The sequence below is a fragment of the Bos mutus genome, chromosome 1, assembly GCF_027580195.1.
Source record: "Bos mutus isolate GX-2022 chromosome 1, NWIPB_WYAK_1.1, whole genome shotgun sequence".
Classification (NCBI taxonomy): domain Eukaryota; kingdom Metazoa; phylum Chordata; class Mammalia; order Artiodactyla; family Bovidae; genus Bos; species Bos mutus.
The window spans coordinates 67,901,034-67,928,861 of NC_091617.1; the positions used below are offsets into that span (position 1 = coordinate 67,901,034).

The window sequence follows — 27,828 nt, forward strand, 5'->3', positions numbered from 1 at the left end:
ATGCAGTTATTAACCACTGTTTTCCAAGATAGCTCTCAAACCTTGCTAAGTTTGGTCCTGTTTGAATCTGAGACTTGTTTTCCCACCATGGCTCAGTTTATGCAACCACATTCGTATGAAATAGTACCAAGGTAAGTGGGATGTTACTGGGACAGGTGGAGAAAGGGAGAGGGAACGAAAATGGATTTCCCCTACTATGTGCCTAACTATTCCTCTGTCTAGTCAATAGCAATGAGAATTGTCATTTTTAATTCTAATTTTATATATCAGAGAAATTAATAATTTGCCCAAGGTCTTGTAGTGAGGATGTGGTAAATGTAAGGATTGAACCCAGATCTTTCTGACTCTAAAGCCCCTGCTGTTTCTCATTGGCCTTTCGTACAACAGCCAGGAAACAGACTTGGAAGAGTTTTCTAAACCCAGGAATTTATTTGAGGCTGTCGGCAAGTAGCATAGTCTCTATCTTTGGGACCCCAAAATAGGAGAGAAATTAGGAGCAGTCCTGCCTGGATGCAAAGGGGTGTGTGATTGTGAGGCCTTTTCTGTTCAAGAGATCTACAACTCTCAGATCATATACATTCTAACTTTTTTCCAGAAGGGAAAGAAAAGTATCATTTTGAATGGCTATCATAGTGGGGCTCCTCATGGTGGGGCATCCTTTAGGACTTTTTATCTGCCTGTTTCCTCTCAGTTACCTTCCTACCCCCAAACTAGTCTGTCTGAGGCCCCTTTTATACAGAGTAGAGAATACGACCTGTGTATGTGAGTACACACTTATGCATATGTGTTATACACACACATGTTAGATGCAGCAAGATCTTAGATGCCAGATTTCCAGATCCAGATCTTCACTGGGCACAGCTGTGTGTCTTTGGGGTAATTACTTAGTCTCTATTATTTTGTGATAATTATGATGGTGACCATTACAAATTTGAGTCGTACAATTCTAATACCCACTTTTTCCTAGTGGAAAACTCCCTCCAAAATTTATCCTTAGATCATCTCTAAAGTAGGTTGTAAAGTAGGTTGTAAAGAACTCAACTCAGAGGCATCATTTTTCCTTGAAATTCTTCCCTGGGGCTTCCAGCTTCCCACCCAGACAGGATAGGAGCACTGTGTCTGTACCTCATCAACAATGCTGGGATCTCACTGAGATTATTGACTCTCCCTCGTTAAATTGGGGGTACTCATATGTAAGTATACATGTGGGTTTAGATGTGTAAACATAGATTCTAATATTTCTGCTGCTGTGTCTGATACTTAGTGATGCTGAATAAATATTAAACAGGCTTACTTGACAATGAGAAGCTAGTCACTTCTCCTAAAAAAAAGAAAATAGAAAAAATAAAAAGGTGAGGGAAAGCCCATTCAATTGCATCATTCATCTACTCCAGTTCTTGGATTTGAACTCTACGGACAGTGTAAACAAAGAAAGGCAGGTGGGGAAATCTGAGTTGCCTGTGGGAGCTTTCCTCTACAGCCTGTATAGCAGGCAGAAATGGATTGTTGGGTAGTCAGAAGTGAGGATCCTTGAATGGGCTAATGAAGGAACACCTGTGGTTTGCTCTTTCCCTATTCTGTTTAATGCCTTTCAAGACGCACCGCCTCTCAGACCTTGCTAAGTGTGGATCCTGGCTGATCCTGGTCAATTAACTCTTGACTCCATCCTCTTTACTCTGTAGGCAAAGTTCTGATTTTTACTCATGGCAAGGTTAGTAGCCAAGTTTACTAGTCCACAAGTCTGTTAGGGAATTTTGAGTTGCTATGGATGTTTTCTCTCTTACAGTAAATAGAGTGAATGGAAGAATAATTTTCTACTCAGCTGTATCAAAGATGTACTTTAATTAGGATCAGAAGGGAAACAGAAGGAAGATATGAAGAAGATGTCCCCCAGGCTCGTTTCTTCCGCAGATTCAAGAGTCTGCTTGATTCTGTTTGCTGGCTTTGTGAATTCTTCGTGACTAAAGGCGTCCGGAGGGTTAAAGGCTTCTAATTATTTAATTGCAGTGTTAGTAATAACCTTGAATAATTAGAAACCATCTAAATATTCCATGTTAAGTGATTCATTAAATCATAATGAATCTATAGAGTGAAATATTATACAGTTATAAATCACAGTGTCAAAGATCATTAATGGTATGAGAAAGAGCTTGTGGTATAATATATAAAAAGCTGTATATCTATCACAACCACAATTTTGATTACGCACTTAGAATAAAGACTAGAAGGAAGTATCCAAAGCAGTTAAGAATGTTATGAATGATTTAATTTTCCTTTGAATATTTTATTTGTTTTATAAGTTTTCTTTAATATTTTCAATTGAAAGGAACAATCCCAATAAATATTATTTTATAAAAACAAAACTTTCCATCTCTACTTTGAGAGAAGAGCTACATAATAAAGAGAGGTGACAAACATGTGCTTGGAACTTTCTTATGCATCCAGAACCTCAGTGATTAATAGAAATTGTGCTGAACTTTCAAATATCTTCCTTTTGCCTGGGGACAAGAGGCTAGCTGGCTGTTTGCTGGTCTGGAAACCTCAGGGAGAATGTAGGGAGAAGTATTTACTCAAGTCCTCATTTTCTTTGTCCAGGGGAAAAAAAAGGCATTTAAAAAAAAGGCGTTTGTGGCAAGTGTCATCTGCTCCACAGAGATTGTCCAGGCAGAATTCTCTCTCTTTGCTGTGTTTCCATGGAAATGCTGCAATTGCTGGGTTTTCAAAATAACTGTTTTTAGATATTTTTGTAGTCATAATATGAGAGTCAAATTAACTAAGGAATGTGTCCAAGATAATCAACCTCAGCTCTTTGTTAAATGTTTAATTAAATGCCATTTCCAATTGTTTATAACCCTGTAAAATCATTCTTTCATGCTATTTCCTGCTCAAATAGGTACATATACCACAAATGCCGTAGATACACACATACACACATATCCCTTTGTCTGCCCACTATAGAACAAAAACTAAATCAGTTTTCAAAAGGGATTATTGGCCTTAAGAACAGAACAACTTCTTCTTCCATGTCAGTTGTTAGGCTGGTATGGTATTTATTTAAGAGATAAAAACTGGTAGTCAATGCCAAAGGAAAATGATGCCTTCAAAATGAGGGAGGGTGATTCATCCCATGGAATTGGTGTTCCTTTTGCATCTCCAGGAGTCAATCAGTTGTATCAGCACAATGGCTACCAGAACTGTCCAAATCCATAAGCCTCATCATTTCTACAGACCTGCTAGTTTCTTCCTTCCTGTCTCTCCCTTCCTGCCCTTTTCAGTTGCCCTTTTCTCAGGCTGCCCCTCTATGTAAGCAGAATGGGGTCCGTGCACTGGCCCTTCCTGAACTCACTGGTTTCAGTCTTAGAGCAAACTTTATGTAGCTCATTGAAAGGCTGCCTTAACTCCCCCTCTACAAAAGTTCAGAGAGGCTCAAATCAGTTCATTCTTTTGGATATAGGTATTTGGGGCCATAATTACATGTGTTCTCTGAGAGAACACATAAAGAGACCTAAGTGTATGTATCATGCATGTTCAGTTGCGTCTGACTCTTTGCAAACCCATGAATGGTAGCCCACCAGGCTCCCACCTGGGAAGCAGGGCCCAAATAATTTTTGCCAAGCAGAGAGCAGAACCCTGAAATAATGGTCTTTGCACAGGTGTGTTTGATCAAGAACAGAGGATCTGGAAATGGCTGAAACAGGAGATTTTTTTCTCGGGAGCAGGTGGGTTGGTGGCAGAGGCACAGTGCTAATTAATGTTTTAGACTGTAGATAACCAGAGGGTTAGGAAGATTATCATAGGGGAGAGAAATGGAAATGGAGGACAGCAGGAAGAAACATGTGGTGGCTGCTCCTGAGCTGCCTCACTCACTCCATGATTTCACCTCATTCTGGCAATGGCTTGTGATAACTTGAACTACAAGATCATTCTGACTCAGTCTCGTTGGCTCCCTGATAATGAATAAATTAATAATAGAAGTGACTCTCTGATTTGGACTCTTTTCAGTCTAGGCATGCTCTTCAAGAATAAGTCAGATGGACACATAGACAGAAAGAGACCTACAGGAAATTCAGATAGTAGAAAACTTACAGCCTAAGGAACGGAATATGGGCCCTTAGTCATAGGTTAGTCACGCTGATGTTAATGTTTATCCCTCAGAGGTGCTTTTTCAGAATTATGAGCCTGCAATTTAAGCTTGCTGACACCAGGGGGCGACTGTGCATGCTTTCCTGTGGTTCTCCACTCAAGCCTTCCAGATACTAAATAGTATCTTAACTTGGTAGTGCAATTATCTTCAAAGTGGTGCTAAACTCTCTGGACTTTGGGTGTCTTGGTGTCAAAGATGTGACTGCAGTTTTTTTCAATTTAGAGAGGCATTTTGATTACAACTCTCTTCTTTAGGTCAGCTTCTGGAGAACCCACCTGCACACACACACTTATGCACATGTACTTTAAGTATGAAGTACTGGAAGTAGTTTTCCCATGATCATAGAGCTAGGACAAGGGCAAGATCGAGAATTATCCCCAGTATATACCAATTCCATTCAAGAACTTCTTTCCCTCTGGGTTTTGTTTTGGTTTTGTTTTTACAGAAGGAAAAATGAAGAAATGTTATCACTAACCCTTTGTCTTTGGTGCTTCCCTATCTCTGAGTCAAATTCCATAGCAATTTTACTTGACATTTTATCCTCTTGAAGGTAGACCGGCCCTTTCCTTTCCTCACCAGGCTGCTGACCACTGGGCTGAGTGGCATCTATGTTGTACATCATTGATTTCTTAGTTGATTTTCCTTAGTGGTAGGTTTTAAACTACCTTAGACAAGATTTTGGAGAAGGAAATGGCAACCCACTCCAGTGTTCTTGCCTGGAGAATCCCAGGGACGGGGGAGCCTGGTGGGCTGCCATCTCTGAGGTCGCACAGAGTCAGACACGACTGAAGCGACTTAGCAGCAATAGTAGCAGACAAGATTTTCTTTATAATAAAGTAGAATATATGACCTGATAATGTGAAAAATCAACTTCAACTCATTAATCAGAGAATATACAGGAGTAGGACACATTTTTATTAAAATGATATTGACTCCCAAGGTTGGTGTGTTTCCTCAGACATACCTAATCTTTCTCTAGTCTTTTTGTTGTTACACTGACATCTCGTGTTTGACAAGTTTGATCTTTGACTGGTTCCTATAATTTAGCTACATGGTTATCAGGTGGAGGGAGTGTCATGAGTCATGGTGGATTTCCTCAGAACAGAATAATGCTGACTTTCTTCCCTAGACCTACACCAGAAATGTTCAAGTTTTTTACTGAAGAGGAGAAAAAAAAAGAAACTCCAAGCTATGAAGCCATTAAAATAGCTTAAGGATGGTACTGAGAACAAAATTATCTTGAATAAAATAAATTCCTTAAGATATCTATAAGCTTCTGAGCTCTCTCATTCTTGTAATAGGAATACCAGCCTCATCCTGAGAAGTCTTCCATCCAGTGCCTTTTCTACCTGGACACACTAAATTTGTTTCTCTTAAGTGACCTGTTTCCTGTCCACAATTTTAATCTCTCTCTCTTCACATAGTCTTGTCTTTTCTTGCTTTTTTAAAAAGTTCATTTTGATATTTGGCAAAACTAATACAATTATGTAAAGTTTAAAAATAAAATAAAATTTAAAAAAAAAAAGGAAATTTCTGGACTTTTCAATCTCTAGGTTTTCTTTAGATATCCCACGAAAAAGTTGCAAAAAACAGAAAAGAGGGGCCCAACTCATGTTAGCATATTGAAAGATCAAATCCAGTATCGATCTTTTACCAATTTAAAAATGGAGTACTTCAAACTTTTCCTCTGTCTTCTAGTGGGAACTGGAGGTGACTTGCATAAAAATATCTTTTAAATATAATAATATCTAGCACTTACTATATGCCAAGCACTGTTTCTAAGTGATATGCATATTATATCATATGTATATATTTATATATAAAATTTATATAAATGTAGAGTGTATGTATTAAGTCACTTCAATCATGTCCGACTCTGTGCGACCCCAGAGACGGCAGCCCAACAGGCTCCCCCGTCCCTGGGATTCTCCAGGCAAGAACACTGGAATGGGTTGCCATCTCCCTCTCCAATGCATGAAAGTGAAAAGTGAAAGTGAAGTCACTCAGTCGTGTCCGACTCTTAGCGACCCCATGGACTGCTGCCCACCAGGCTCCTCCATCCATGGGATTTTCCAGGCAAGAGTACTGGAGTGGGGTGCCATTGCCTTCTCTGGTATATATACATACACACATGTATCTCATTTATTTGTGTGTGTATACATAAAGACATAACACACACAGATATATCACTTTATTAATAATCTTTACAACTCTGTAGGGATAACAACTATTACTATTACATTACTTACCCAAGGTTGTAGAGTTAATATGTGGTAGAACGGGGGGTTCGTTCTTTCTTATCTTTTGTTTTTTGTTTTTTTCTTTCTCTCTCTCCCTCCCTCCCTTTCTTTCTTTCTTTCTTCTTTCCTTTATTATTTAATTTTTTAAATTAATGTATTGTTGATTTAGAAGTTCTTAACTGCTATGCTATATTGCCTCTCTATATAGCAATTTTTCAGAGATTCCATTGTCTCATACCCAAGGACTTCAGCATAGTTGGAAAATGGTTTTGCTCTAGGAAAAACAGCAGCCAGAAAGTGTGAAGTAACTTTAAGTTATAGTGACCAATATCCTGAACTTTCTGATTTCATACTGATTTGAAATAGATACATTCATATCTGTAGGAAAATGTGCCTCAGCTTAAATAGTCTAGAAAATTTGTGTTTTACAACAGAAAGCTTATTTTAAAAAATAAATAAGTAAATTGAACTAAACCAGACACAAGCAGCTAAATGACAGAAACACTGAATAATAATTTGCAATGGCTTATTAATAATGCTATCTCTTTATTTAAAGCATTGATAATAAGTAAATAATTCATTTTTCATAACCTTTGAAGTGAGCAGGTCAAATCTTTTTCTTTCCATTTTGTAGATTAGGAAACTGAAGCTCAGAGAAGTTCTTACCTGTCCAAAAAGAACACCTCCCTTTATTTGTTACCTCCAGGGCTTCTTAGTTTTATGAACTCAACCTCTTATGTCACACGTAAGGCCTTTACTCTCTTAAGGACAAGAATAACTTGTCAAAAGTCTGAAGATTATTTTTGTCTCTCTTTATTGTCTCTTTTCTAACCCCTTGTTACAAAGGCCACACCATGATTTACCATACTGAGAACTAGCAAGATGAAATAATATTCTTAAGATGGATGTTTATCCATGTTTTTGACATGGAGAACCTACAGAATGTTAGAACTGTAAGTTAACTTTTACTTTATGCTCTCCTCAGCCTATGTTACACGTGAAGTCTGACAAGCACAGGTGATGTACTCAGAGACACCACAGGTTATGGGAAGAACAGCAGTCACAGTCTGCATCTTCTGGCTCCTTCCATCAATTTTTTCTCTCCACTGGCTTTTCTCCTGGTAGAGTCATGAGCTTATCTTTTCTGCTAACCAGGGGAAGATTCCTTGTTTCTAAGCAAACATCAGACATGTCTTTCCCTCCACCACTCATGAAAATGCTCACTGAGAGCATTTAGAAGTGGAGCACCATGGAAGGCCACCTGTTTTCACTATGAGGAAGAGCTATCAATCCATTAATTTACTAATTCAGTTCTACTCCTCATCATTTCCAGTACTTATTCCATTCAAATAGCTACACTTGGCTGTCTGGGGAGGCCTTACAAATAGCTGTGAAAAGAAGAGAAGCGAAAAGCAAGGGAGAAAAGGAAAGATAGAAGCATCTGAATGCATAGTTCCAAAGAATAGCAAGAACAGATAAGAAAGCCTTCTTCAGTGATCAATGCAAAGAAATAGAGGAAAACAGCAGAATGGGAAAGACTAGAGATCTCTTCAAGAAAATTAGAGATACCAAGGGAACATTTCATGCAAAGATGGGCTCGATAAAGGACAGAAATGGTAGGGACCTAACAGAAGCAGAAGATATTAAGAAGAGATGGCAAGAATACACAGAAGAACTGTACAAAAAAGATCTTCACGACCCAGATAATCACGATGGTGTGATCACTGACCTAGAGCCAGACATCCTGGAATGTGAAGTCAAGTGGGCCTTAGAAAGCATCACTACGAACAAAGCTAGTGGAGGTGATGGAATTCCAGTTGAGCTATTCCAAATCCTGAAAGATGATGCTGTGAAAGTGCTGCACTCAATATGCCAGCAAATTTGGAAAACTCAGCAGTGGCCACAGGACTGGAAAAGGTCAGTTTTCATTCCAATCCCAAAGAAAGGCAATGCCAAAGAATGCTCAAACTACCGCACAATTGCACTCATCTCACAGGCTAGTAAAGTAATGCTCAAAATTCTCCCAGCCAGGCTTCAGCGATATGTGAACCGTGAACTTCCTGATGTTCAAGCTGGTTTTAGAAAAGGCAGAGGAACCAGAGATCAAATTGCCAACATCCACTGGATCATGGAAAAAGCAAGAGAGTTCCAGAAAAACATCTATTTCTGCTTGAATGACTATGCCAAAGCCTTTGACTGTGTGGATCACAATCAACTGTGGAAAATTCTGAAAGAGATGGGAATACCAGAACACCTGATCTGCCTCTTGAGAAATCTGTATGCAGGTCAGGAAACAACAGTTAGAACTGGACATGAAACAACAGACTGGTTCCAAATAGGAAAAGGACTTCGTCAAGGCTGTATATTGTCACCCTGCTTATTTAACTTCTATGCAGAGTACATCATGAGAAACACTGGACTAGAAGAAACACAAGCTGGAATCAAGATTGCTGGGAGAAATATCAATAACCTCAGATATGCAGATGACACCACCCTTATGGCAGAAAGTGAAGAGGAACTCAAAAGCTTCTTGATGAAAGTGAAAGAGGTGAGTGAAAAAGTTGGCTTAAAGCTCAACATTCAGAAAATGAAGATCATGGCATCTGGTCCCATCACTTCATGACAGATAGATGAGGAAACAGTGGAAACAGTGTCAGACTTTATTTTTTGGGGCTCCAAAATCACTGCAGATGGTGACTGCAGCCATGAAATTAAAAGATGCCTACTCCTTGGAAGGCAAGTTATGACCAACCTAGATAGCATATTCAAAAGCAGAGACATTACTTTGCCAACAAAGGTCCATCTAGTCAAGGCTATGGTTTGTCCAGTAGTCATGTATGGATGTGAGAGTTGGACTGTGAAGAAAGCTGAGCACCGAAGAATTGATGCTTTTGAACTGTGGTGTTGGAGAAGACTCTTGAGAGTCCCTTGGACTGCAAGGAGATCCAACCAGTCCATTCTGAAGGAGATCAGCCCTGGGATTTCTTTGGAAGGAATGATGCTAAAGCTGAAACTCCAGTACTTTGGCTACCTCATGCAAAGAGTTGACTCATTGGAAAAGACTCTGATGCTGGGAGGGATTGGGGGCAGGAGGAGAAGGGGACAACAGAGGATGAGATGGCTGGATGGCATCACTGACTCAATGGACGTGAGTCTGGTTGAACTCTGGGAGTTGGTGATGGACAGGGAGGCCTGGCATGCTGTGATTCATGGGGTCGCAAAGAGTCAGACATGACTGAGCGACTGAACTGAACTGAACTAGCTCTTTTAAAGTTGTCTGACCAGTAATATCATCCTGACTGCATTTCATCACCTTGAATATCACGAGGGAAATGTCTTATATTGAAATTAAGATAAGCTATACCTCTTTAGTAGTTAACTTTCTAACCAACAAAGCAGTCCTGAGAAGAAAAAAATAGTTTAGCCTAACACATATTTTCTTAATTAATCTTCACTTGGTTCTTAGTGAACATCCCATTCTTTCTTGCGTATTTATAAAATCATGATACATTTCTGGGAATCAGCCTCTAGCTATCTGCAGGAACTGTGCAGAGTCCTCCTTTATGAAAGATGAAATAGAATTTGTCCATCAGTTTCCTGTTCTTCCCACTCTCTCAAAAATGAGTGAGCTTCCTGCTCTAAGACCAGTTTTCCAGAATCACTAGAAAATAAAGCAGAGGGTAATTCCTGTCCTTAGGGAATGCCTGTACTAATGGAGTAAACTTAGCAGAGATGGATAGTGAATATAAATACAGAGATGTAAACTGACCCGTAGGGTGCTGATGAGAAGGACAGTCTGATATTGACTGAGTAGTTGAGAGTAGGTTGGATGACCTGAGTTCCACACTCTTGCCCTTAACCCCAGCCCTCCACTCCCATGTGACCTGAGTAGACTTTGCTTTCTCTATCCCCTACAGCTATGGACATGGATGGAAGACCTTCAGAAGGAGATGCTGGAGGATGTCTGTGCAGACTCTGTGGATGCGGTCCAGGAACTGATCAAGCAGTTCCAGCAGCAGCAGACCGCCACTCTGGATGCCACACTTAATGTCATCAAGGAGGGCGAAGACCTTATCCAGCAACTCAGGTCAGCGCCTCCCTCCCTGGGGGAGCCCAGCGAGGCCAGGTCAGCATGGGCGGTGCTTTCCAGTGGGAAATGCCTTGGACTAGACACGAGATAAGTCATCATGTCCTGGTCTTGGCTCAGCTGCAGCCAGCTTTGTGGTCTTGTGTGAGCTTCAGTTTCTCCATCTGTCAGCTATAAGAATGCCTGTACCATACCCAACTTGAATTTAGAATGAAGTAGTCAGTGGAAAAGCTCTTATGTGTCAAAGAATTATGTATATCATTGAAGATGTTATTCAGTGATCAATAAGTAATATAAATACAATAAAAATTTAGCAATATTCAATAGAAAACAAACAGCATCTTCATTAAGAATGATGGCATATTTGATCATGTGAAGAAATAGCCATTATGGAACATAGTGTTATTTGGCATCTGGTCTTGGGCTATTCTGAATTCCAGTGCTCCAGTCAGTAATATGTGACCCAAATGATTGCCTTTGGCCTCATGCGAACGTAGAGAGTGTGTAATGTGTCCTACTCTGCTCTCTGCTTACCCACATATGACCTTTCTACCATTCCTTGGTACCCAGAAAATAAAACTCCTTCTCTATTGCCCTAAACAAATATAGCTAAGAATAAATCTTAGAAAATCCTGTCTGACACCTTATATTCATTTCTAATAATCCACCCCGTTGCCTCCTTTCCATTTGTATCAGTATCTAGTTTCCTGTCCCTGTCAAGGGCATCAGCTCCTCAGATGAAGTGTCATGAGGCCTTGAGCAAGCCCTCAGCAACCGGCCATGTGCCCAGGTGATATGTAAATAGGATTTGATGGCACTAATGATGCCTGCCTGCGGGGACTTGTTCCTATCCCCAGATCACTGAGTGCTGGGACCTCTGCCAGCTCCAGATAGTAATAATCTCATCAGCAAGACCCAGGACAATCCTGAGGCCAGAGGGAATTACTTCAGTAGGAGAGGGCTTCCTCCCACCCCCCACCCTCAAACCAGTTGTCCAATTAAATAAACAATAAGAACTTACCTTAAGATAGCCCTGGCATGTTTTTCTGTTGGATTGATCATTTCTTTTCCAAACATTCACAGGCCATGTTCTGAGTCCTCCTATTGCATACTAACAAGACAGCCTCTTTCCTTTCTTCCCCTGGTTCATCTTCATGGATGTATAATACATGACAGTTTTGTCTGCCTGCACAGGAAACTCCACTGTTATTTGCTTCTGAGGAAAATTCCAAATAATGAGCAGTGACTTAACCTCTCTGGGCCTCAGCTGTTTCATCTGTGTGATTTAAGGAGTTCACTCTAGGAGCCTGTCAACTCTAGAATTATGTCATGGCTTTTGTGTTTTCTTTCCAAACGCTTTCCACAAGCTTGGCTGGCCTGTCTGTGGGACTGAGTCTGTGGCAGATGCCCTGCCCACCTTGCACCATGCCTGAAGGCTGACGGCTACTAAGTGTTGGTGGAGACAATGATATGGCTGATGCCTGTCCTACAAGTTTAAGTTCTATGGATTTCAGAGAGGACCACAGACATGTGACAAGAACCACTGGTGACTGTTCCTTCCTCCACTAGTCTGACACTCATCTAGGCTCCCTTCCTTGATATCAAGACCAGTCAAAGAAAAAAGTAAACAATTCCTAGTAGACACTGGCAAGATGCCTCACACACACCGGCACACCCATCTTCTCTAGGCCTCATGACTCTTCACACTGAAGCACCTAAGGTGCTTTTACATTATGTCTTTGATTCTAGTGTATATGACAGTGACAGAGGTGCTATACAAAGGGGCCAGAAATCATCCTTTTCCTTCTGGAAGCTGAGTGATAGAGAAAGACTGAGGGGAGCCATCAGAAATAGTAGTCACATCCTCTCAATAGTGCTGTTCTCAGCAAATGCATGATGTATAGTGTTCGGTACTCCTCTTGAGTTCTTTTCATAGTTGGGAAAGCTGTGCATGGTGGGCTTTCATGCCCAAATAGGCCAAGGTGAGAAGAGAGGGACTGTAAGTCCTCTAGATGACAGAAGGGCAGGCTCTTGGTCTTGTGCTCCCTCCAGTAACAGTGTGAGCTCAGATACCATTGCTTCTGAGTCAGACATGGGCCAAAAGGACCTGATCTTCAGAAAAGCTGCTGATGAGAGCATTCAAAACTAAGGACTTTCCCCTCTGACTTCTTAGATTGTATCAGAAACCAAGATGTCATGAGATAATGAATGTGCCTGTTTCTTTCAAGGCTAGGGGCTCTAGCTTACTCACTCAAGGCCCTATAGAATCTAACTTAGTGAATTCCAGTTTTTCTATTGTAACGATCTCTTTGGAGGTGTTACCACCTTGCTTGTCTCAGCAGATCAATGTTTATCTCGATCAATGTTTATCTCTTTATTCCCTCTGTGATGTGTCATCTCCCCTTACTGCCTTTGTATGGACCTTCTCTGCTCAGAAAGCCCACCCTTCCCATCTACTTGGTTCATTCTTTTCTTCTAACACTCAAATCAGGGCTTATCATCTTTGAAGCCTTTGTTCGTTGCTCAGGCTCTTGTGCCCTAGATTCTACTTTCCCCAACTGGACCTGTGCCCAGTAAGAACCTGACACATCTTTCAGAATTAACAGTCATTCATACGGCACATTCCTGGTCTCAGAGTACGGTCATACATGCCATCTTATTTAACAGCAAACCATGCCATGAGCAGGGTGAGGATTATTAAGTCCACTTTACAGCAGGCAACTGAGCCTCAGGGAGGAGATTTCCCAAGGTCACCAGCCCATGTATGTCAGATCAGGAATTTGAGCCAGGCTTCAAGCTTTCCTAAGTACAGCTTGAAGCCTATTAAATAATACCAGCCATAACTTTGGCATAGAATTATAAAGGGGATGAATAGTTTTTGCAACCATGATCTCATTTTACTTTAACCATGATCCTTTGAGTTAAAACTAGGAAGGATTTTTTCCATATACTTTTAATTTGTCTACCTTTATGTATCGTGATATGTGTATTTGTGTGTGTATATTGAAATATGTGTATATTAGACTACATATATGTTTGGAACCATTCCATTTCATTGATGTTTATAGAGCCCCTTTGCATGTGCTATTCATTTGATTCCTGTCACAGTTCTGTCTGAGGAATAGGACAGCAGCTAATCTCGGAGTTACAGTGCTGTGAACCCCAAAGAGGGTACATGTATCTTTGGCTCACCTATTAGGCAGACTGTGCCAGGCTCACAATAGGAGTCTGATAAACACCTATTGCTTGAGTGACTCTATTGATTCCCATCCCCGTTGCTGAGACAAGGAAGACTCCCTCTCCACTGTCACTTTTAATATGGCAAGCCCCCTCCTTTCTCTCTCCCACTGTGCCACAGGGACTCAGCTGTGTCCAACAACAAGACGCCCCATAGTAGCTCCATCAGCCACATAGAGTCGGTGCTGCAGCAGCTGGATGACGCCCAGGTGCAAATGGAGGAGCTGTTCCACGAACGCAAGATCAAGCTGGACATCTTCCTGCAGCTGCGCATCTTTGAGCAGTACACCATTGAGGTAGATGTGGGGAGGAGGTATGGGCAGGTGGAGGGCAGGCTGCTTCCCGGCCAAGGGTACTGCCCCAAAGCTAGACTAAGGGGACTGGATGGGACTATGTATCACAATACATTTTTAGAGATCAGCAAATTCATGATCATCATGTTAGATTCCTTCCAGTCCCCTTCACCCCACTGCCAAGCAGAGGCCCTCTCCTCAGTCTCTGGGATTAGTCCACTGGGAAGGGTTTGTTGGTTTCACTGGACTCTTGCTTGGCACTTTGGTTCCTGGAAGACCACGGAATTGGTCGTTTGGCAACTGAGGTAGACTTGCTAAATTCTATAGCTTCTTGAGTAGGAAGGTATTAAGATTAGGTGACTATAGATTAGGGGTTGGATGGACTCACACAGCAGCCAGGAAGTCAGAGGAAGGAAGGCACAGTCCTTCGTTTGCTTTCTGCTTGTGAAGAAACTAAGCGTGTGCAAAGGTCATTTGCTGGTTCATCTCATCAGCGCCTCAGCTCATCCTGGGAAGGTCAGAATCTGGTGTTCTGGTATAATTATGTCCTCTTTTGATGCCTACTAATAATGTCTGCCCCACACAATACCAACCTTTTATTATTTTCTGCTTTAAGCCAGTGACTAAAGCCAGGTCAGTAGGGTTTCTGAGCCGCGAAAAACATTCAACACCTATGGGTGGCAAATGGTTAAAAACTATGTCTTCTCTTTGCTCCTGGCTGGTGTGTTGTGAAGGAAAATCAATTCTCTGTCTACCATTCATTAAAACTTTACTTTGCATTCCCGCCATCTCCTCCAAGTTGAGGCTTCTGGGGGTCTGGGATTGATCTTCCCAACAATATCTACAGAAACTTCTGTGGAACTGGTTTGGGAAGGAAAATTATTATTTTTTTGAATGTAAGTGTTAAAGTGTTAGTCACACAGTTGTGTCCGACTCTTTGTGACCCCATGGACTGTAGCTCACTAGGCTCCTCTGTCCAAGGAATTCTCCAGGCATGAATACTAGAGTGGGTTGGCATTCCCTCCTCTAGGAAATCTTCCAGACACAGAGATTGAACTTGTGTCTCCCACATTCAGGTAGATTCTTTACCATCTGAGCCATCAGGGAAACCCTTCAAATGTTGAATGCTCCAGTATTCCAGTCTCAATGTCATTTTCAACCCCTTATAGGCCAGAAAGCTGTTTTGACAACAGATGCCCTCTTCTTCAGAGAAGGCAATGGCAACCTACTCCAGTACTCTTGCCTGGAAAATCCCATGGACAGAGGATCCTGGTAGGCTGCAGTCCATGGGGTCGCTAAGAGTCAGACACGACTGAGCGACTTCACTTTGACTTTTCACTTTCATGCATTGGAGAAGGAAATGGCAACCCACTCCAGTGTTCTTGCCTGGAGAATCCCAGGGACAGGGGAGCCTGGTGGGCTGCCGTCTAGGGGGTTGCTCAGAGTCGGACACGACTGAAGCGACTTAGTAGTAATAGCCCTCTTCTTCAATCCCTAGAGCAATCCTTCCTATCTCTGACTCTCTTTTGACCTTTCTCTCCTTCACCTCTATCCGAGCTTCCTAGAAGCCACTGCAAGTTTTTACTTAAAGATGTCATGTTCTAAAAGGTGCTCTCTGGACAATTTCTGAAATAAAGGAAGAGATAAGTCTTTAAATCTAGGTCTTGATTATCCTTCCAACTCATTCCATAACTTCAAGTGAATTTATTTATACTTTTTATTTATAATCTATTTTGAACTGGTACTCATAGTGATTTCAGGTTGCAAATGGTATTTAAACATATATTGAAAGAACAATGAAAATGCCAGTGGAAAATTAGAGATACTGGTATGTGGAAAGGCATGAACGTGTGGTGACAAAGGTGATGAAAGAGTGATAATTGAGAGTGAGAAATGAACAGAGGTGATGTTTGGTTGCAGTAGTTTTGGCCACGGACACTCCCACCATCTTTCCTTGACTTCATTTCACCCACAGAGTGAATACATCCATGAGGGAATTACGTTAGCAGGTGGGGGAATTTGGCTGTTGTGCTCTTTATTTACTTTCCTATCATTCCAAGTCCACATCAAAAAATGCTTAAGGGGAAGGAAATAACCTAGGGTTTGGGTGTTTAAGCTTTACTTGGTGAGATGGCTGTGGTTTTGAGGTCTGGTTGCTGGTTTAGTTCCACAATGGGCCGGTTAGCTTCACTTCACCACTTGGACTGTAACCCATTGACATCAGCTGCGGGCACCATTAGGATGTGTTTGCCTGCAGTGATTCTGGGACAATCCATTTCCAGCCCAAAGCCTACAGAAAAAAAAATATGCTTTTAAAAAAAATAAATAAATAAAGTTGGCTATAGATCAAATAGCTTAAAATTTGATCCTATTTAAATGTTGCAGTAGAAGAGCTTGATATTTAAATTGTAGGATTTGCATTTCTCAGCCTTTGTGTTGTATAAGTTTCCCCTCCCACCCTGACAACTTGGACAGCTTGGTATGCAGCAAAGCTGAAGTAAGGAAGCAGTAAAGGGTCTAATAAAATGAGGGAGATGAAAATAGTGAATAGGTCAAATGAGGGGAATAAGAATTTGGTTCTGCACCCAGGTTTTAGCAGAGGTCTGGTTCCCCATTGCAGGTGTGGCCCCAAACTTGGGGAAATGTTGCTTTTCATCTCAGATAGGAATGAAAATCCTGCCAAACCTATGGAAAATTTCTGCTTTAAGTCAGATTGTCAGAGTTATATTTGAGGGTGATGAGATTATTTCAAATGCCAGCTAGTGTTTCACTGTGGGGGTAAAAGGCAAGCTTCTAGAGAAGATTCAGAGTGTGAAACTGAGGGTGGTTTCTGTAATGAGAGCTGTGTGGAGCTGATATAAGCCAGGGCAGAGCCTGTCACTGCAGGACCCACAGCTATGGTTTCCTTCCCTAAAGGAAGGCATTTGATGGGCATACTCAGAATTCCTAGGGATTACTGAAGACCAGTGCAGGCCTGCCCCCCACATCTGGGGAGTCTAAGTTAAGACTCCTTAACCATGTCACTGATGGCTAGCATGGGCTAATAGTTTTAAAACTAAGATAAGACATGAGTTGCTGCACTAGTCTCCTTTTATGTAATTATATGGCTCCCGAAGTACTTGGGGTGGTGTTAAGGGTCCCCGGCTAAGAGTGACACTTATCCCAAACGTATTAGGCAAAAGTTAAAAAACCAAGACTGCATTCCTGATATGCCTTCTTCACATCCCTGGAGACCAGAAGCAATGACTCACAGATATTCTATAAAGTTTTTTCCCTGTAAGTTCAGCCTCCTTCTGTGAAAGACACATTATAAGAAACAGTTAGAAAAGACACTTCACCAAATGCAAATAATCTTTATCTTGTGATGGTAAGAATATGGAAAATTTCTTCTTCTTTTTGATGCTTCCATGCATTTCACCTTTTATACAATTAATTAGAATGATTGGAAAGAAAATATTTTTAGAAACAGGAACAGGTCAGTGGTCTCAAAACTCCTTTGATTATATATACTCAATAAACTGTTTTTGAACTTTCAGCTCTCTACATATTCATCTGTGTTAGCTTATAAATTATGTATGTATTCTGTCACTAATAATCTCAAAATTCACTGTGCCCTTAGGGCGAAGGAAGCTTGACTTTTTCATCAGAAGCTGCAGTTCTGTATTTCAAATAGTATTCTTGATAATTTTCAATTATTTTTTGGTTCTGCTTCTTGACAGATCGGATTAGATTGTCATTGTTTCTTTACCCCGTCACATGGCTGCCAAAGAGTTCTGAGTTCTCTTGAGCTTTCACAGTCAGTATTATCTTCAAACTGTAGTTTCTTTGAGGAACCTTGTTAAGCCACATGTCTTTTGTGAAGGGTAGTTTAGTTAAAACTAGATAAGTCCCTTTAACTGGGCACATGAAAAGAGCAATAATTTGAAATGTGCTAAAAGCAGCTGAACAGATGAGCCAGAAAGTCCGTCGTCTGAAGTATTGAGGTACTTCCTGTGTCCCCTGAGGAGCCCTCCCAACACACCATCTACCATGTGGTACAAGTGAGAGTCTGGGGTCAGTATACTATGAAAGTCCAGGGAACTGTTGTATCTTTTTTTTTTTAGTAGTTTGATCAAATATGTGTGTGTATAATATATATGTACATACATATGCTTATTTATATACTTAGAATTTTTCTATTTGTTATCAATGGGCAATCTTGGGTGCCCCCTGCGATGAGCATACGCATACTGGAGAGTGCTAGGAATGACACCGAGAAAGATAAACCCAAACAAGGACTTTATGAAAAATGGGCCACACCTATAATCTTTCTTTTAAATTTCTGACTCTGTAATTACAATCAGAGTTTTTTTCAATGTACCTGAAAATTAATCTGCACAATTAATCAGAGTAAGGAAAGGAATAGCAGCTCTAAATCCATGGGGTTCATATTGGGATAGGCTGGGGCCAGGCTGAGGCTAGAGGAAAATGGCCTTCAAGGAGGAAAATTCTTCCTAGAGGAGAGAAAGCCGATTGTTATTCACTGGTAGCATCAACTCTGTGATTGGTTGTATGCAGAGGCCTCTTATGTTTTATACTTGAGTGAGATTGTTCAGTCAGTCTTTTACCTAACAAATTCAACTTGGTAAGCATTTAGTGAGCACCTACTATGCCTCAAAAATTATTTCGGGCACAGAAGATGAAACTGTCCCTGCTATCAGGGAGCTAGATGGGAAGAACCGCAGAAACAGAACCATCCCATAGTGATAATTTATGACACAGACAGGCTTACAGATCGATGAGAACACTGAGGCAAGACCGCTTAGCTTTTCAGGCTGCCCGTGGAAGGTTTCCCTGTAAGATGACACCTGGAGGACAGGTAAAAATTGATGGCCAGGGTTTGGCATCTCTGAAGAATGCCATCCAGCCTCTACCAGAATATCTCCAGAGCCCAGAAGCAGAGTTCAGGAGAGGAGGGAACTCAGGATCTCATTATTGTGTTGAACCAAGATCTCCTTCTGCCCTTTTCTCCTGCTTCTGCTCTCTGGAGAAACAAAACAAATCTGCTCCCGCTTTTTGGAAGCTTTAACATATTTGAAAATGTTCGTCATAGGCCTCTTTTCCTTTATCCAGAATGTGTTGAGATTGTGAAAGTTATTTCTGCAGTCCCCTCTAAAACTTCAATAACTACTTCTCTTCACTGTTGGCCCTTCTCTGTGGGATATAACCCCAGTGTTCTCCCCACTTTCTGGGCCCACATTGTTGCCTCATTGCCCCCTGGTGGCTGGACTCTAGTTATCCATGGTGGCTTATACCCCCGGCCCCACCAACCCTGGGGCAGCTGTGTGTCCAAGACGCTGGTGTTCTATACACTCAGCCCAAGAGACGTTTCTATGACTTATCACCTGTCCTGTTGATGCTTCTGCTCCCCCAAAAGCCCCTGGCTGTTTTTTCTGGGTACATGCTTCCAGTACACTGACTTTGTAAAAAATTTAAATGAAAGTGTTTTATGTATTTTTCCTCTCAAATTTTATTCTCCTTTTTCTGGCACAGTTCTTCAGCCTATCAAAATATATTTAATTTATTATTGTATCAGTGTTTCAGCAATTTGAAATATTGGCCAGGTCAGGCAGGGCTCTGTGGTGCTTTACTGGACGTTTTCCTTCAGTGGCACAGAGCCATCAGCCCGCACAGTCATTCCTTAAAGGGCCACATCATCTTCTAGTCCGATTTCACAGCCCTTTCCTCCACAGATAGTGTTAGACTCTGCAAAGCCTTGCTGTTCTCCTGGTTATAATGTGCCTCAAACCCACCAACATAGTAACTATATCAAGAAAAAAAATAAGATTTGTTTGGGATCGATCTTTGTAGGCTCCCTTGGGATCCCTATATCCTTTTCTAAATGGATCCAGATCTTTTGCAAAGGAAATACAGAATAAGTGCAATAAAGTAAACCAAAATTCTCACAAAATATTTATTTGATTGTTTCTTCTAGACTTTTGTCAAATTGATTTCAGAATCATTGGCAGTTTCCCCTCACATCTTCCATTAAAAAAAAAAAAATTACTTACATAGCTTTAGTATTCTAGAATGTCACCTGTTTTGTTAAATTATCAAAGATCCCTAATGGAAGCTTTCAGATCATTCTGTAATGGGGTGGGTGAGGGGCTGTGGACTTGAAGTCAGGTGACATTATGAAGGTCCAAATGCTGCCCACTTCTCCTTTCTGGTAAAGATGCAAGTAACTCAGTAGAAGGAAATAATGTAAACTCCAGCATGGGGTGTTTAGCCTTTGCGGAAGAAAATCCGTTCTGAAACTCAAGCATTGATAAGTTCTAGAATGGGTGAACAATATATATCATGGGACCTCTTCAACAGACGGGAGATTTTTTGAAAACAATAGATTTCTATGAGTCTCAAACTGATTAAGAGGCCAAGATATGGGCAAAATAAAGACTCAAGATCCCCTCAGTATCAGTCATGATTTTAAAAGATCTCAATTTTAATTATGATGATGATGAAAAAAAGAACATGAACTTGGTTGTAAAAACTGTGTTCCAGTATCTAAATTATCCAGTTGGAATAGAAATTAGGTAACCAAACATTGGAACTCATCAGTTAGAGTGTTATGATATGTTCTTACTTTTTATCACAAAAATAAAAAAAATAACTGCATGGATTTCTTTATTGCTAAGTCCTGCTTTTCCATACTGCTTCTTTCAGTATCCTCAAAGGTTTCCTTATAGCTACATACATCAGTATTTTAACTCTGGACAGATTGTATGTATTTCTAAAACAGAGTGAAATTCCATGATATATCTTTAAAATAATCTGTATTAGAATTCACTAATCTTATCATTTTAATTGATTAACAGAAAAGAGCCTAATACTAGACTACAGGAAGAACAAATGGCTATGGTAATTTAGTTTAGTTTCACAGTGGTAATACACATAAATATGTTGTTGTTCAGTCGCTAAGTCATGTCTGACTCTGCGATCCCATGGACTGCAGCACAGCAGGCTCCCCTGTCCTTCACTGTCTCCCAGACTTTGCTCAGATTTATATCCATTGAGTCAGTGATGCTATCTAACCACCTCATCCTCTGAGGCCCCCTTCTCCTTTTGCTTCATCTTTCCCAGTATCAGGGTCTTTTCCAGTGAGTCGGGTCTTCATATCAGGTGGTCTACGTATTGGAGCTTCAGCATCAGCCCTTCCAGTGAATATTCAGGGGTGATTTCCTTTAGGATTGACTGACTGGATCTTCTTTCAGTCCAAAGAACATGTAAATATACATACCCATTGTAGATGAAATAGCCCTTCCCAAAGCAATGAAATTCTATTTAGCTGCAATAGCTCTTCTCCTACCAGCCAGCACTTGTAGGTCAGTGAAGAATATTTAGCTTTCAGTTCCCTGGTGGCTCAGAGGGTAAAGCGTCTGCCTGCAATGCAGGAGACCCGGGTTCAATCCCTGGGTCAGGAAGATCCCCTGGAGAAGGAAATGGCAACCCACTCCAGTATGGAGAAGGAAATGGCAACCCACTCCAGTATTCTTGCCTGGAGAATCCCATGGACAGAGGAGCCTGGTGGGCTACAGCCCACGGGGTCACAAAGAGTTGGACATGACTGAGCGACTTCACTTTCACTTTTTCTCATTTTAATATAAATAATGACATCATAGAACAGAAAGATGTTCATTTGCATTGACAGAGCATGTATTGACAGAGCATGCTCATGTATTTCAGAGCATCTTACCATAGTGAAATGCCTTACACCCTTCCTCCTCATTATTAGTTGGAATGGGATTGGACCTTAATGTGCATAACGTGTAGTGTAGATATACACACACATGCACGCACACACACAGTCACTCTCTGCTGAATGGCAGTGTAGTATAGTCATTGAGTATGCAGTATGAGTTACAGGGCCTGGGTTTGAAACCTGTCTCACCAGCTTCACTAATTGTATGATTTTATGCAAGTTACTCCCTTGGTTTCCTCATCTGAGAAATAGGTATGAGAATAATAATTCCCAGTCCATAGAGTTATTAAGGATTTAATGAGTTAACACATAGAACTCAAGTACCTAGCACTTAACACTGTAATACATTGTAGTTAACACTGTTATTATTAATAAACTACCTAAATAATATATACAAATTTGATATATATATATATACACACACACATATGCATATGCATTTGCATCCACATTTTAAGCAAACATCCCGTCTTATTCTCTCTGAATTTATTACCCAGTTCTGTTAGGTGACATTCTAGGAATCAGCGAACTGAAATGGACTGGAATGGGTGAATTTAACTCAGATGACCATTATATCTACTACTGCGGGCAGGAATCCCTCAGAAGAAATGGAGTAGCCATCATGGTCAACAAAAGAGTCCGAAATGCAGTACTTGGATGCAATCTCAAAAACGACAGAATGATCTCTGTTCGTTTCCAAGGCAAACCATTCAATATCACAGTAATCCAAGTCTATGCCCCAACCAGTAATGCCAAAGAAGCTGAAGTTGAATGGTTCTATAAAGACCTACAAGACCTTTTAGAACTAACACCCAAAAAAGATGTCCTTTTCATTATAGGGGACTGGAATGCAAAAGTAGGAAGTCAAGAAACACCTGGAGTAACAGGAAAATTTGGCCTTGGAATACAGAACGAAGCAGGGCAAAGACTAATAGAGTTTTGCCAAGAAAATGCACTGGTCATAACAAACACCCTCTTCCAACAACACAAAAGAAGACTCTATACATGGACATCACCAGATGGTCAACACCGAAATCAGATTGATTATATTCTTTGCAGCCAAAGATGGAGAAGCTCTATACAGTCAGCAAAAACAAGACCAGGAGCTGACTGTGGCTCAGACCATGAACTCCTTATTGCCAAATTCAGACTTAAATTGAAGAAAGTAAGGAAAACCACTAGACCATTCAGGTATGACCTAAACCAAATCCCTTATGATTATACAGTAGAAGTGAGAAATAGATTTAAGGGCCTAGATCTGATAGATGGAGTGCCTGATGAACTATGGAATGAGGTTCGTGACATTGTACAGGAGACAGGGATCAAGACCATCCCCATAGAAAAGAAATGCAAAAAAGCAAAATGGCTGTCTGGGGAGGCCTTACAAATAGCTGTGAAAAGAAGAGAAGCAAAAAGCAAAAGAGAAAAGGAAAGATATAAACATCTGAATGCAGAGTTCCAAAGAATAGCAAGAACAGATAAGAAAGCCTTCTTCAGTGTTCAGTGCAAAGAAATAGAGGAAAACAACAGAATGGGAAAGACTAGGGATCTCTTCAAGAAAATCAGAGATACCAAAGGAACATTTCATGCAAAGATGGGCTTGATAAAGGACAGAAATGGTATGGACCCAATAGAAGCAGAAGATATTAAGAAGAGATGGCAAGAATACACAGAAGAACTGTACAAAAAAGATCTTCACGACCCAGATAATCATGATGGTGTGATCACTGACCTAGAGCCAGACATCCTGGAATGTGAAGTCAAGTGGGCCTTAGAAAGCATCACTACGAACAAAGCTAGTGGAGGTGATGGAATTCCAGTTGAGCTATTCCAAATCCTGAAAGATGATGCTGTGAAAGTGCTGCACTCAATATGCCAGCAAATTTGGAAAACTCAGCAGTGGCCACAGGACTGGAAAAGGTCAGTTTTCATTTCAATCCCAAAGAAAGGCAATGCCAAAGAATGCTCAAACTACCGCACAATTGCACTCATCTCACATGCTAGTAAAGTAATGCTCAAAATTCTCCCAGCCAGGCTCAGCACTATGTGAACCGTGAACTTCCTGATGTTCAAGCTGGTTTTAGAAAAGGCAGAGGAACCAGAGATCAAATTGCCAACATCCGCTGGATCATGGAAAAAGCAAGAGAGTTCCAGAAAAGCATCTGTTTCTGCTTTATTGACTATGCCAAAGCCTTTGACTGTATGGATCACAATCAACTGTGGAAAATTCTGAAAGAGATGGGCATACCAGACCACCTGATCTGCCTCTTGAGAAATCTGTATGCAGGTCAGGAAGCAACAGTTAGAACTGGACATGGAACAACAGACTGGTTCCAAATAGGAAAAGGAGTTCATCAAGGCTGTATATTGTCACCCTGTTTATTTAACTTATATGCAGAGTACATCATGAGAAACGCTGGACTGGAAGAAACACAAGCTGGAATCAAGATTGCCGGGAGAAATATCAATAACCTCAGATATGCAGATGACACCACCCTTATGGCAGAAAGTGAAGAGCAACTAAAAAACCTCTTGATGAAAGTGGAGAGTGAAAAAGTTGGCTTAAAGCTCAACATTCAGAAAACGAAGATCGTGGCATCCGGTCCATCACTTCATGGGAAATAGATGGGGAAACAGTGGAAACAGTGTCAGACTTTATTTTTCTGGGCTCCAAAATCACTACAGATGGTGACTGCAGCCATGAAATTAAAAGACGCTTACTCCTTGGAAAGAAAGTTATGACCAACCTAGATAGCATATTGAAAAGCAGAGACATTACTTTGCCAACAAAGGTCCGTCTAGTCAAGACTATGGTTTTTCCTGTGGTCAAGTATGGATGTGAGAGTTGGACTGTGAAGAAGGCTGAGCACCAAAGATTTGATGCTTTTGAAGTGTGGTGTTGGAGAAGACTCTTGAGAGTCCCTTGGACTGCAAGGAGATCCAACCAGTCCATTCTGAAGGAGATCAGCCCTGGGATTTCTTTGGAAGGAATGATGCTAAAGCTGAAACTCCAGTACTTTGGCCACCTCATGTGAAGAGTTGACTCATTGGAAAAGACTCTGATGCTGGGAGGAATTGGGGGCAAGAGGAGAAGGGGACGACAGAGGATGAAATGGCTGGATGGCATCACTGACTCAATGGACGTGAGTCTGAGTGAACTCCAGGAGTTGGTGATAGGGAGGCCTGGCGTGCTGCGATTCATGGGTCACAAAGAGTTGGACACGACTGAGCGACTGATCTGATCTGATCCGTTAGGTGATCCCTGAGTGTTCATGTAACTGCTGTGAGAGAGACAGGCGTTTGCTCTTGCCATAAAGAGAATGTGCCTATGCAGAGGGCAGATTACACTTCTCTTTGCCACAACTTTTGTCCCAGTGTTCACACCCCAATGCCAGATTGCAGATGTTTATCCTGTTCATGGCAAAGGCTCCTGAAAATAAAAGTGAAAGTGTTAGTTGCTCAGTCCTGTCCAACTCTTTGCAACCTCATAGACTGTAGCCCACCAGGCTAGAATACTGGAGTGGGTTGCCATGCCCTTCTCCAGAGAATCTTCCCAACCCAGGGATCAAACCCAGGTCCCCTGCATTGCAGATTCATTACTGTCTGAGCCACAGGGAAGCCCCAAAGGCTTCTGAGGGACCAAAGAATTCCAGTTAGATTAATATGACCTTTATATTGAGTATAAGTACTCAGTATACTTTAAATATATAAACTATATTTTTAAGTATATAAGTTCTCAGAATCAATTTTTAAAATTTACCAAACTTTTTAACACAAATATCTTACTAGGGGAAGGTTGTGTGTTTTTTGAAAGGGTAAGTTATTCCTGGCATTATATAAAGCCACAAACATACAATTTATTGATGTGTTCAAAGCACATGATTAATTTTAAAAGTTCATGTGAAGTGAAGAAAATGGAGTTACAATGAGTTTGTGAAGGTTTTTTTAGAGAAGAAAACAGAGGAAAGGTTAAACAGGCACTTCTCTGAAGTGATAAAAATTTAAAAAGTACACCCTGAAGATGGTTCTTATACCAGCTCTATGGATATGACACCGTGGTTAAGAGCTCTTGGCCTCGGAGTTGAGGGCTCAGTCCCGCCTCCACCAGCTCCGAGGCCCTGAGGCAAATGATGCGACTTCTCTGTGCCTTGGTTTTCTCATGTTGTTGCTGTGAGGAGCTGCTATGAGGATGAAAGAAGAGAATCAAATGCTTAACACTGCGTGCTCAGTCGCTTCTGCTGCTGCCGCCGCTGCTAAGTCAATTCAGTCGTGTCTGACTCTGTGCGACCCCATAGACGGCAGCCCACCAGGCTCCCCTGTCCCTGGGATTCTTCAGTTGCTTCAGTCATGTCCAACTCTTTGCGATCCTATGGACTGTAGCCTGCCAGGCTCCTCTGTCCATGGGGATTCATTCTCCAGGCAAGAATACTGGAGTGGGTTGCCATGCCCTCCTCCAAGGGATCTTTCCCACCCAGGAATCAAACCCTTGTCTCGGGCATCTCCTGCATTGGCAGGTGGGTTCTTTACCACTAGTGCCACCTGGGAAGGTTGTGGTAAAATACTGTCTATCCCATAATGAATACATAGTTCAGGGTCAAATATCTTCTTTAAGACACTTGGGGGTGAGGGGAGAAAGTATCCTCTACCATAACTACTGGGAAGGACCCAGAAAATGAGAGGAGCCAAAGAAGAGGGCTTTCTGAGAACAGAGCCCAAGGCCACTGCTAAACCAAGTCCCTGGAGTCAATTTTGGGCTGCAGAATACTGGATTCAGTGAATCTCATCTGGCAGGAAAGCTTTGGGCTTCTTTTTGAAGTGCCTTCCCATTTCCCACTGCCTCTTATCCTATCTAAATGCCTGTTTAGCTCTTTTCTCTGATTTCCCTTATGGCTGTGACTCTGGAGTAGATAATTGTTAGAATAGAAAACACTGCCAATGTATCTCTCAAAGAGGTCATCATATCCTAACACTTCAATTAATTCAGAAGAACGAGGCAGAGAGTGGCCATCAGAGCCAAGAGAGGAACTGAGTGAGCCAGGAGCTGAGATGGAGCTAATTGAGTGGAAGGAGAAAGAAAAATAGGTTGATTGAAAGCTGAATGTCCTGTGGGTACCTTATGTTCCATCTTTCACTCATTTGGTTCAGGCCTTAGTTTCTGCCCAGAACAAATTCTTCCAGGTTTCCTTTCCAAATGGAGTTAGATCACTGGATTAGTCCACCGGACAGGTTTTTCTTTTCGTGGTTTTGTTTCTGTACTAGCAAATTAACCCTTGTCCCGTGTAATGAGATAAGCCAGAGAAAAACATCAGGTTTTGGGGGTTGTCATGAAACTCTATGCCAGAGTTGACTTTGAAGGGTGGTGAGGACTTGAGCAGACTGGGAGGAGGAACAAGGATGTCTCAGGGCTGCCGGACCAGAGAAGGTGGCTGGAGAGGGCAGAGCAACTTCTCACACCAGAGAGTAAGCCACACGCCTAGTTCACATAACAGGACAGCATGAGATGGGCTAGAATGCTATGTTTGTTCATTAGCAGTAAAGTGAACTTCAGGTTTGAAAACAAATTTTTTTCCCTTAAAAAATGAACCCCTGCTCTGTGCCAGCCTTGTGCCCTAGAAAGAAGGTCGAGAGGGGGAAGCCAATAACAGAATATTCCTTTAGGAAACAGAAAATACTCAGGAAAGAAAATAATTAAACTCTAGCCATCATTTGAAATACATAAATCAGACTATTTCAAGGCTCTGGGCTTCAGTTCTTGGAGGTTGGGAAAGGTCAGCCACAGAGATAGTAAAGAATGTGTAGACCCAAGGAGCAAAGCTTGGAAGTCAGGCTGTTGCATTGAGTAGCTTCTTGAAATTCTCATTCTTCAGGCTTCATTTCAGATGTGGGCCCCTCAGCTTAATGGGGTTGGGTAGTGTAGGTAGAGAAGGGGAAGGAAGGAATATAGAAACACCAGATATAGAATCCTGGGTATATTTCACATTTGGTTTGGATTCAGATTCTCAAGATACCAGACCTCTGAGCTTTATTCTCACAGCTAAAGCACCTCATCATTGCTCTGCTCTGATCAGGACTCTTGGCACTTGCCTTTC

General features: G+C 41.4%; 1 protein-coding gene across 15 annotated transcripts in view; it reads left to right on the forward strand.

Moving 5' to 3' along the window:
- Positions 1–27,828, forward strand: part of KALRN (kalirin RhoGEF kinase) — a 692,774-nt gene that overhangs the window by 366,040 nt on the left and 298,906 nt on the right. For 12 of the 15 annotated variants that reach the window (XM_070370301.1, XM_070370325.1, XM_070370311.1 and 9 more), the window contains 2 exons: positions 10,302–10,510; positions 13,830–14,004. In XM_070370301.1, coding sequence (XP_070226402.1) covers positions 10,302–10,510; positions 13,830–14,004 — 384 coding nt within the window. The remainder of the gene's footprint in view (positions 1–10,301; positions 10,511–13,829; positions 14,005–27,828) is intronic. The other 3 variants (XM_070370318.1, XM_070370373.1, XM_070370377.1) reach the window with 1 other exon arrangement.